General features: G+C 44.7%; 1 protein-coding gene across 1 annotated transcript in view; it reads left to right on the top strand.

Moving 5' to 3' along the window:
* Nucleotides 1–12,208, top strand: part of CSE1L (chromosome segregation 1 like) — a gene marked incomplete at its 5' end in the record, with an annotated part of 35,578 nt that continues 23,370 nt past the window's right edge. Inside the window, 11 exon segments of the mRNA XM_073606775.1 lie at nt 1–43; nt 449–591; nt 1,881–1,982; nt 2,064–2,209; nt 3,113–3,203; nt 4,290–4,397; nt 4,993–5,085; nt 8,901–9,068; nt 9,492–9,621; nt 11,778–11,843; nt 12,003–12,205. Coding sequence (XP_073462876.1) covers nt 1–43; nt 449–591; nt 1,881–1,982; nt 2,064–2,209; nt 3,113–3,203; nt 4,290–4,397; nt 4,993–5,085; nt 8,901–9,068; nt 9,492–9,621; nt 11,778–11,843; nt 12,003–12,205 — 1,293 coding nt within the window.

Genomic DNA, 12,208 nt, shown 5'->3' with positions numbered 1-12,208 from the left:
CTCCGGAAGACTCTGGACCCAGATCCGGCTGTGAGACGTCCTGGTATGTACAGCGCCACAGTATATGTCATAGATTTCTATTTCTTGGTCCTTTAATGAGAGTCAATGCTGTGTGCTGAGTCAGTGGGTGATATCCGGTGTTCTCCTCTATGGAGATACAATTATATGAATATTGTAGAGTCAATGGGTGATATCCGGTCTTCTCCTCTATGGAGATACAATGATATGAATATTGTAGAGTCGGTGGGTGATTTCCCGTATTCTCCTCTATGGAGATACAATTATATGAATATTGTAGAGTCGGTGGGTGATATCCTGTGTTCTCCTCTATGAAGATACAATTATATAAACGTCAATGGTCGATATCACTTAATGCACTTAGAGTGTGACAGCTGGGGGGGAGCGGACGGTACCAGCCTGACTTCTTCCTGATTTCTGTGACTTTTAGCTGAAAAGTATCTGGAGTCCGTAGAAACCAATGCCAACTATCCCCTGCTGCTATTAACACTTCTGGAACGTTCCCAGGACAACGTTATCAAAGTGTGCTCATCTGTGACTTTCAAAAATTACATCAAGAGGAACTGGAGGGTTGTGAGTACCTGTGTGTGGGGGTTCTGTGTCTACGCTGTGTGCGGGGTTCCCCGATGTCTCTTTTTCTTATGTATTTGGGTCTCCATCTCATTCCTTTTGTGTGGAACTTCTGGGCATCCATCTCCTCGAGGTCCCGTCCCCCTAGTGTGTGAGGGCTTTAGAGGGTCTACCCCTTCCCTTTGTGGGGGGAGGGGGGTCTGTCTCTGTGTGCTGGGCTCCTTCTTCTCCTGTGTGTGGGGCTTCTGGGTGTCACTCACCTCCCTTTGCCTAGGGGTCTGAGGGTCCCTCCCTACCCTGTGTGTATGGCTCCTGGAAGTCCATTCCTGTGTGTGGGGCTCCATCTCCTTCTCTGGGTTCTGGGGCTCCGTGTCTTCCGTGTGTGTGTGTGTGTGTGGTGGTGGGGGGTCTGTATTTGGAACTCCTGGGGGTCCTTCTGTGTGTGCAGGGCTAGGGGTCTCCCTCTTCCCTGTGTGGTGGGTTTTTGGGGCCTGTCTCCTCCCTGTATGTGGGGTTTAGTTTTCCTAGCTGACCTTTTGGGGTCCGTCCCTCCCGGTTGGGGAGGGGGGTCAGTCTCTTTCCTGTGTTTGGGGCCCTTGGGGGGGTCGTGTCTTCTCTGTGTGCAGGGCTCCCCTCCCCGTGTGCAGGGTTTCAGGGGTACCTCTTCTCCGTGTGTGTGTGTGTGTGGGGCTTCTCTTTTCTTCCTGGTACGTGGGGGTCTGTCCCGTAAAATTAAGGACTTTGGGAGTTTGGAGGCAACCAGGGCAGTGTGTAAGGTGGGTTAGTATAATCAGCTTCTCTTGCAGCCTTTTACAGGTCAAAATAGGAAGAAGGGATGGGGGGAATGGGCAAGGATTGAGGAAGCAGGGATGAGGGGGATGGGCAAGGATTGAGAAAGCGGGGATGAGGGAATGGGCAAGGATTTATGAAGAGAGGATGAGGGGAATGGGAAAGGATTGAGGAAGCGGGGATGAGTGAATGGGCAAGGATTGAGGAAGAGAGGATGAGGGAAATGGGCAAGGATTGAGGAAGCGGGGATGAGGGAATGGGTAAGGATTTATGAAGAGAGGATGAGGAGAATGGGCAAGGATTGAGAATGAGGGAATTTGCATGGATTGAAACAGAGGGGATGAGGGAATGGGCAAGGACTGAGGAAGTGGGGATGAGGAAATGGGCAAGGATTAGGGATGAGGGAATGGGCAAGGATTGAGGAAGGGGAAATGGCAAACAGGACTGTTTAACAATACATTTTTGTGTTCTAGTTTTTATTAGAAGTACCTTTTTGTTGTTAGATTGAAGATGAGCCGAATAAGATCTGTGAGGCGGACCGTGTCGCTATTAAAGCCAACATAGTAAACCTGATGCTGAGCAGCCCAGAGCAGATTCAGAAACAGGTAAGTTCCCCCTTTTACCCGGGTTAATGGTGAGATCAGTCATTGGTGTGATTCTCATCCTGTAACCTCCACTCTCTTTAGCTCAGTGACGCCATCAGTATCATCGGACGAGAGGACTTCCCTCAGAAATGGCCAGATCTACTGACGGAAATGGTCAATCGCTTCCAGAGTGGAGATTTCCATGTGATTAATGGTGTCCTTCACACCGCTCACTCATTATTCAAGAGGTACAGCGTGCCCCTCTTTTTCGTGTATTGTGTACCCTTGTGTGTGTGTGTGTGTGTGTGTGTGTGTGTGTAATTGGGTAAAAAGTGTACTTGAGCTCAGAAAGAGAAGATCTGCCAAGTTAGAGGGAACATCTAGAAATATTATGTGTGCCTAAGCTGTACCATGAAAATTTAACCTTTTTGTTTCGAAATCCACCTGATAAATTTCAGTGCACTTCCTGTGCTTGGGCACCCTTGTTGGCCTCATAGCTGTATACTGTATGTGCAGTGTGATTTGTAAGGCACTGCTGTATGACTTCTAGTCTCAGCAGATTTGGAGTGAGATTTAGTGATGTCTCTTTTGAGCTGCTCACTGTTCTCCTTGCTGGAGTGCAAGCTGTTCCTGAGAACCTGCCGTGCAAGGATCTCCCTGCTTCTCCTTAATCCATTCAGTGGATCTTTGCTTCCTCTACCTCAAATATTACCCCACTAGTCATCAAGGGGACAGCTCTAACGTGAGGAAGCGAAGCCCTGCTCCTCTACCAAGATGTCCACCTCCATACAGAGACACGGTGCAGAGGAAGGCATGGTAAAAGTCAGTAATGGGGAAAGGATCAGCTGCAGGGAGACCATGAGCAATACTGGTGACCAGGCCTTTTGTCCTCTGCCTACCTTTTTTTTGGCACTGCATTCACAGTACAGGTTCTCTTTAAAAATTTAGTCATCCTTTTAGCACAGGTCTCACAGACTGAGCTTACTGAACACCCTATTCTGCGGGTAGTGTGGGGCCACTTCATAGCCGGAAAGGACCCCCCAGATAATGCCTGCTCTACATTATTTAATAATTGAAGAACATTAAGACTGTTTACACAGAAACAGTTGAAGCTCTTTCTTTGCCTGTAAGCTATTTGTTCTTCCTTTTAGGTATCGTCATGAGTTTAAATCCAGCGAGCTGTGGACTGAGATTAAGCTGGTACTGGATACCTTTGCTGCTCCCCTCACCAACCTCTTCCAGGTACTTCTATATACTCTGCATGTCCAGAAACCCCATCAGAGATTTATTACATAGAGGGGTTCTCGCATAATACAAGTGATCAGAGTATGAATCCTCATACTCTATAGTTGGTATAATGATAGATCTCCCTGCTCTCTGTTGCTAGTAAAGGAGACTTGGTCATATCCCCAGGTGACTTTCACAGTAGATATGAAATATTCCCCATACCCCGGGGGCAAATCACAGTAGATATGACCTATTCCCCATACCCCGGGTGCAAGTCACAGTAGATGGGACCTATTCCCCGTACCCCGGGTGCAAGTCACAGTAGATGGGACCTATTCCCCGTACCCCGGGTGCAAGTCACAGTAGATGGGACCTATTCCCCGTACCCCGGGTGCAAGTCACAGTAGATGGGACCTATTCCCCGTACCCCGGGTGCAAGTCACAGTAGATGGGACCTATTCCCCGTACCCCGGGTGCAAGTCACAGTAGATGGGACCTATTCCCCGTACCCCGGGTGCAAGTCACAGTAGATGGGACCTATTCCCCGTACCCCGGGTGCAAGTCACAGTAGATGGGACCTATTCCCCGTACCCCGGGTGCAAGTCACAGTAGATGGGACCTATTCCCCGTACCCCGGGTGCAAGTCACAGTAGATGGGACCTATTCCCCGTACCCCGGGTGCAAGTCACAGTAGATGGGACCTATTCCCCGTACCCCGGGTGCAAGTCACAGTAGATGGGACCTATTCCCCGGGTGCAAGTCACAGTAGATGGGACCTGTACCCCGGGTGCAAGTCACAGTAGATGGGACCTGTACCCCGGGTGCAAGTCACAGTAGATGGGACCTATTCCCCGTACCCCGGGTCCAAGTCACAGTAGATGTGAAATGTTCCCCGTACCCCAGGTCCAAGTCACAGTAGATGTGAAATGTTCCCCGTACCCCAGGTCCAAGTCACAGTAGATCCAGAATATACCCCGGGTCCAAGTCACAGTAGATCCGGAATATCCCAATACAGTACTCTGGGTGCCAGGCACAGTAGATCTGGAATATATTTCATACCCCTGGCACCGGCCTGAGTACATTTTGTGTCTCTTCTTTCAGGCAACCATCGGTCTGTGTAATACTCATGCCAGTGATGTCGCTGCATTAAAAGTTCTTTTCTCCTCGTTGATTCTGATTGCCAAACTCTTCTACAGCTTAAACTTCCAGGTAAGCACTCCACACAGGTGGCTGTGAGGGTGAACTGTGCAATGTAGAATGGCTCTGCCCAGTATTGTGTAGACATTTCTGTGCATCCTCCGGGCTGGCAGTGTATACATTGATAATGGTGTTTGTTGGCCATGGAAAGCTGTGTGAGTAAAGCCGGGTTCACTTTAAATTGGTTCACGTGGCAGCTACCATCCCCCACCCCCCCCCCCCCCACCCCCACCCCCGTTGATCCATTCTGCTCTGGAAGTGAGGAGAAGTAACCTGATGGAAGCTGTGGGATAATTCTAGTTGGAGATTGCATAGATCTGAGGACTTGGTCCCCGTCCTCATGTGATCGCACCGCTATCTGAGTGATCAAGCACCAGCTTGATGTCACAAGGCTAGTCAAATGCTCACTTTACTCACAAGCAGCCATATTTCCCTTTTCTCCTGACCACAGGGGACACAGGGAAGGCAAGTGTAAGCTGGACCACCATTAAAGGGCACCTGTTTTCAAAGCACAGGCTCAACATTGAGGGTCTTTCCACCCAAAGCTGATGTTTCAGTGTTTGGATGCTGAAGCGTTGAACCACCTAATGTTTTGTCATCCATTTAGGATCTCCCAGAGTACTTTGAAGATAACATGGAGACCTGGATGACCAACTTTCACAGTCTGCTAACTCTGGACAACAAGCTGCTGCAGACAGATGTAAGTGCTCCACCTTTTATGGAAATGAACACTAATCCTGTAAAATGCGCTTTTGGATCTACATCTTGGTGAGATGAGACTAGGGTTGCCAAACGTCAGTAAATTTACTGACAATTTGTAAAAATCCGTTTTTACAACTGTCCGTAAATATCAGGGGCTGATCATTTGCTATGCTGTGTTGACTTTTGTAGGTGTAAACCAGGCAAATTACTTGTTGTTGTGTTTTATCAGTGTTTCCATATCATGTTTAAATATCAATTGTCTTCGTTTTTAGTAGGAGTTCTGTCATTTTTCAGGTTGTCAGCGCAAAAAAAAAAAAAGAGTGCTCTGTCAGTAAATTTACAATGTTTTGTCAGTACAAAATACTGCAGGGGGTTGGTAACCCTGGACTGGTATTAACCACTTGACCCCCTAGGCCAATTCTAAAACTTCTCACATACATGTAAAAAATTTTTTTTTACTAGAGTATTACTTAGAACCTCCATACATTATAAGTTTTCTGAAAGCAAAGACCCTGGAGAAAAAAATGAGGGTCGGTGAAATTTTTTTATGTTACATGATATTTGAGCAGCAGTTTTTCAAATGCAATTTTTTGGGAAAAATTACGCTTTATTGAATTTGAGTACACAAACAATAAAATCAATTGTTTAGTATGATATAAAAGATGATGTTACACGAGTAAACAGATGCCTAACATGTCACGCTTTAAAATTGCATTCACCTGTGGAATGGCGACAAACTACGGTACTTAATCTCCAAAGGCGATGCTTTAAAAGCCTTTACAGGTTACCACTTTAGAGTTACACAGTGCTAAAACGATAGCCCTGGGATGTTTGCAGCGATGCCTCACGTGTGGGATGCGATCACCGTTTACATATGCATGCTGGACAGGTGTGCGCATTTGTATGTGTGCGGGGGAACGGGAGCACGTTCATTTATTTCATTTTATTGTATTTACAAGGGCTGAAACAACTAATCGATTAATCGACAACTAATCAATTATGAAATTAATCGATTACTATTTTCATAATCGATTAATCGGCCAGTAACATAGTGGAGTTAAAAAAAAAAAAAAAAAACCTAAAATGAGCCCTTTATAGTACAGAAAGAGCAAATAATCGCTATTGTAAATATTACTTCACAGTTCTACAGTAAAAAAATGAACCCCTTACAGTAGTGATTATCTGCTTTTTTTTTTTTTTTTTTTTTTGTACTATAAAGGGCTAATTTTATTTTTTTTTTTTTTTTTGTTTTTTTTTTTTGTTTTTTTTTAACCCCATTATGTTACTAAATGTCTTAGGCCTGGTTCACATCTATGTGCTTTTTGCAGAAACACACTACAGTTCATTTACATGGTTTTCTATGGGACATGTTCACATCTATGCTTTTTTCAGCCTCTGCGTATTTGGAAAGAGTCAGGGACTTTTTTTTTTTATGCAAAACGGTGCTTTTTTGGTTCAATATACTTCAAAAAAGCATGTAATGCGTTTTTGCAGCAATTTGTGTTTTTTAATCTGCCCAACAACAAATTGGCCAAAAAAAAATGCAAAAACGCAAATCGCAGCAAAATCACGTGCGCAAAAATCAAAACGCACAGCAGAAAGCACTGCAGAATCAGATCAAAAGCAAATTGCATAGGTGTGCACCGAGCCTTATGCTGGCCACACCGATCAATTTTCAGACGAGAATATTCAGACGAAAAATATTTGTACATTTGCTGAATGAAAGAATGTTGTTTGAAGTTTTCACTTGTTTTTAACATTCTGTTTTTAAAATGAATGTAATTTCTGAACGAAAACCACATACACTGTCTGAAAATTCCTTTGACCAAGAAGTTTTCTATTATTTCCAAATTTTCCCATCACTGTGGTTGAAAATGAACGTCGATTTTTGACCCCACTAACGATTAGAAAATCGAAAAAACTTTCTTAAAATTACAATTTTTTTGAAGGAAGACATTGTTTTTTAAATAAAAAAAAAATAGATCTCAGAGTCTGATGATATTTACAAGATTCACTCTTCTAATAGTATATACAGTATCTCTCTCCTCTAATGGTATATACAGTATATCTCTTCTGTCTGTTATTCTCAGAGTGGATTAGAGATTTTGCTCTCTAACCATATAGGTTGGTTATTTATATTTACCACTGCATAGAGATATTTAAGAATAAAATTGCCTTTTTTTTTTTAAACTACATATCAACTAAATTATACACCACACGTTTTTTGTTAAGACTATTAACCGATTAATCGAAACAATCGGCCAACTAATCGATTATGAAAATAATCGTTAGTTGCAGCCCTTGTATTTACTGTCATTTTTATTTTATTTTTACACTAGCTTTAACTTTTTTTTTCAATCCCCTTTATTGTTATCACAAGGGATGAACAACACCCCTTACGATAGCTGGGGCAGTGACAGGTATTATATAGGCTACTTTCACACGCGGGCGTCGGCAGTAAAGCGCCGCTATTTTTAGTGCCGCTATTCAGCCGATAGCGGGGTGCTCTTAACCCCTGCTAGCGGCCGAAAAAGTGTGGTGCTTTGCCGACGCTGCCCATTGATTTCAATGGGCAGAGGGCGCTTTAGGAGCGGTGTGTACAGCGCTGCAAAGATGCTGCTTGCAGGACTTTCTTTTTTACCATCCTACAAGTGCATCGCTCTAGTGTGAAAGCACTCGGGCTTTCACGCTGGAGTGAGAGGAGAGGCTTTTTACAGGCGCTATGCAGGCGCTATTTTTAGTGCTATAGCACCTGTAAAGCGCCTCAGTGTGGAAGCAGCCTTAGTGAGACATCTGGGGACTATTAGACGCCAGGTCTCTCCTCTGCCCTGAAAAGCATCTTGGTTTGATCTGATGCTTTACAAGACGGTAATAACAAACTGGAAGTAACAAAATCCTCTTTGCGTCCGGTTTCATAGACCATAGAGATGATCAGGGAACAGAAGTTCTTCCTTCATCTCTATAGTGTGTCACACTGACTGCTGGTTTCAGTCTCGGGCTGCCCAGTGGAACGTGAGAGCCCGGGAAGGCAGGGGTAGGGAACCGCCACATGTAAAAGTGATCCCTTCTAACGAGAGAGGGAATATTTTATGGTATTAGGTTTGTGTTTTGGAGGTGGGGAATATAACACATTTGATATGTAGGGGGGAGTATAACACTTGATGGTGAATGCTTATAGGTGACACATATTGGACCGTCACTATAGTTCACCATGGCCTAGAGTTGCATGATTAATCGTCAATTGTTATCGCAATTTTTTTTTTTTTCCCAGTTGCGATCTTAGACATTCTTAATATGCAAAGAATTCTCTCTGCTCTTCTGAAGCCACAGCTGTCAAAAGAAAGGAAGAAAAAATGGGCAGTCTGCCAATTTGTCAATGGAATAGACTTTGTGTGTAAATGAGGACAGTTTAACCACTTAAACACTATGTGTCACTGTATTTGTGCAGCAGTCTTTCAAATGCAATTTAAAAAAAAAAAAATTACTTTAATGAATTAAAAAAACTAACCAGTAAAGTTAGCCCAATTATTTTTGTATAATGTGAAAGATTTTATGACGCCAGAATCGTGATCTTTTTATTCTAAGCAAAAAAAATAGTGATTCTCATTTTGGCCAGAATCGTGCAGCTCTACCATGGCCTTGTCTCCCTATAAATACTGGTGAATGGAGTTTTCATTGTAGGAGGAGGGAATATAACATGTCGTGGCATTATACGCTTGTTAATGTCGTTCTCACTGCAAAACAAGGAGGGAATATAAAATGCGTTGCTGCGTTGTATATGTTATATCCTGGTAAATATCCTTCTCATTGCAGGATGAAGAGGAGGCGGGACTGCTGGAGTTACTTAAATCGCAAATCTGTGACAACGCCGCTTTGTACGCCCAGAAATATGACGAAGAGTTCCAGCCTTACCTACCACGCTTCGTTACTGCGATATGGAACCTCCTGGTGACTACCGGACAGGAAGTGAAATATGACTTGGTAATTGACAAACTTCCTCAAAGGGAATTGGTACACACAGAATTTTACTGTCCGCATCCAGTTTAATGTTGCAGTAGAATACCAGAGTCACCCAGGCATGGATACTTCCAATCAATTCCTGCAGTGTATAGATTTCCTCGCTCCATGACAATCTTCTTGCCGACAATATGTATAATGGAAGAGCGTTATAGAGCCCAGGGGGCTTTATTTAAGTCGGCACATTACAGCAAAAGAAGAGCCTTTGACATGGTTCGCACTTAGTCATAAGGTGTGAGGTGGGGAGCTGCTGAACAGGAGGAAGTGTGGTTGCTGGCCAATCCCCTAGCAGCAGCCGCCATTGCTTCTGCTCATACTGACAAGATGAATTGTCTATATACTAGTCTGTGATATAAATGGTTACATATATCTTGTGGTTTATTGCAGTTGGTGAGCAACGCCATCCAGTTCCTGGCATCTGTATGTGAGCGGCCGCACTACAAGAACCTGTTTGAGGACCCCAGCACCCTGACCAGTATCTGTGAGAAGGTTATCGTCCCCAATATGGAGTTCAGAGGTAGGAGGATTTGGAATACACAGCACTCTTCCCAGCATGCTGCACTGACAATGGGCTGCACAATTACTCCGTGTGGGGACTCGGAAATGGCTTTCATTATACTCATTAAGCCCAAACTGAAGTCAGCAGAAAGCTTTGTAAAGTAATCGTGTCAGAAAATGTCTGTGTTGGGTGGGTGCAATTACCTTCAAGAAAAGTTTGGGAATGCAAAAAAAATGTATAATCAGGTGGATGCAGCATCAATCTGATGCTGCAATTGTCACCTGCTGCTGCTAAGAACGATAACTGAGAGATCAAAGATTGCTGTTCTCAGTCTTCAGTGAGCAGAGAGCCAGTAACTATCAGTCACCGATTCTGCTCTGCCCCTCCGTTCACTGGAGCGCCAGGCTATGGAGGGGTGGGAGCTGCTGGCTTAGGCTCTAAGCAGCTCGCTGAGGGGCTGAGTCAGCTGCTGGTCCAGATGGTCTTGTAAAGTTGGGATCTCTCCAGAGCCTGGACTGGCTCAGTGTTGTCAGCTGACAGTGGACTTTAGCTGAATCTGGGTCACAAAAGTGCAGAACGAAGTGCATTTCAGTGATCCCCAGGAGAAGTAGGGCCAAAAGAGCTTTGGCCCTACTTCTCCTTTAGTTTCACCCATTTATGCTACTAATTTGTTTTGGCATTTAGTGAAAGCCAGAATTTTAATAAAGCCCAGTTCCACCTGAGGTGTTGGTCATTTGATGTGATATAAGCAATCTGTTGTCCTTAGTCCAGGATGCAACACAGATCTGTCTCACTCAAATATAATGTGAAACATGCCTTTCTTAATGTTGGCATCATTCTACTCCACATATAGGTAACTCCAAGCTAGCCCTGCACTCACTGTAGCATATCTGCAGTCTCTGACCATCTCCTCCTGAAGCATGTCTGCAGTCTCTGACCATCTCTTGTAGCATGTCTGCAGTCTCTGACCATCTCCTGTATCATGTTTGCAGTCTCTGACCATCTCCTCTAGCATGTCTGCAGTCTCTTACCATCTCCTCTAGCATGTCTGCAGTCTCTGACCATCTCTTGTAGCATGTCTGCAGTCTCTGACCATCTCCTGTAGCATGTCTGCAGTCTCTGACCATCTCCTCTAGCATGTCTGCAGTCTCTGACCATCTCTTGTAGCATGTCTGCAGTCTCTGACCATCTCCTGTAGCATGTCTGCAGTCTCTGACCATCTCCTGTAGCATGTCTGCAGTCTCTGACCATCTCCTGTAGCATGTCTGCAGTCTCTGACCATCTCCTGTAGCATGTCTGCAGTCTCTGACCATCTCCTGTAGCATGTCTGCAGTCTCTGACCATCTCCTGTAGCATGTCTGCAGTCTCTGACCATCTCCTGTAGCATGTCTGCAGTCTCTGACCATCTCCTGTATCATGTCTGCAGTCTCTGACCATCTCCTGTATCATGTCTGCAGTCTCTGACCATCTCCTGTATCATGTCTGCAGTCTCTGACCATCTCCTGTATCATGTCTGCAGTCTCTGACCATCTCCTGTATCATGTCTGCAGTCTCTGACCATCTCCTGTATCATGTCTGCAGTGTCTGACCATCTCCTGTATCATGTCTGCAGTCTCTGACCATCTCCTCTAGCATGTCTGCAGTCTCTTACCATCTCCTCTAGCATGTCTGCAGTCTCTTACCATCTCCTCTAGCATGTCTGCAGTCTCTGACCATCTCCTGTATCATGTCTGCACTTTCTGGCCGTTTCCTGTAGAATGTGTGACAGTTTTCTATGACTCGACATTTACTGAAAATTATGTATGGCCCTTTGGTGAGGTCACAATCGATGTCCAATATATCAAGCGAATTGACCACCACTGCAATAGGAAGTTGTGAGGACATATAAACTCATTTTGGAAAAAGAATCCCCTGCAACGTAGAGCAGAATCACACCACATTCCTGATGTTAAACTTGCACAGACTTATCCGGATCCTCCAAAAACAATACAAATTGTCTGATTCATGAGAGACCAGGAATATGTCCTCTGAATGGTCTCCAGCCTGCATAATGGTGTTGTGATCATAATGCACAGATAAGTGTAATAGGCTGCATGGACCACTGCTCTGTGTACTCCTGGAAGTATTGCAATGCCTTTCTCACCTGTTCACACTCCGTGTCTCTCATTTTGCAGCTGCTGATGAGGAAGCATTTGAAGACAATTCAGAGGAATACATCCGGAGGGATCTGGAGGGCTCCGGTAAGAATCGTGCAGGATTTTGGCATTCCTTTGTGATGTATATCCAAACTAGAGGCTTCTTATAGAACTTGCTGCTGGTGCTTGCTGAATAACATGCGAATGGTAACCTGTTCATACAGGTCGTGTTAAACTGATATTTGTCTTTTGCGATGGCTCCAGATATCGATACCAGGCGGCGAGCCGCTTGTGATCTGGTGCGTGGCCTGTGCAAGTTTTTTGAGGGACCTGTTACCAACATCTTCTCGTGTTACGTCAACTCTATGCTTCAGGAGTACGCTAAAAACCCCACCATCAACTGGAAGCACAAAGATGCCGCCATCTACCTGGTGACGTCGCTGGCGTCCAAAGCCCAGACTCAGAAGGTA

Source organism: Aquarana catesbeiana, linkage group LG12, assembly GCF_042186555.1.
Source record: "Aquarana catesbeiana isolate 2022-GZ linkage group LG12, ASM4218655v1, whole genome shotgun sequence".
In the NCBI taxonomy this organism is placed as follows: Eukaryota; Metazoa; Chordata; class Amphibia; order Anura; family Ranidae; genus Aquarana; species Aquarana catesbeiana.
This window is presented reverse-complemented; position numbering and strand designations above follow the sequence as displayed.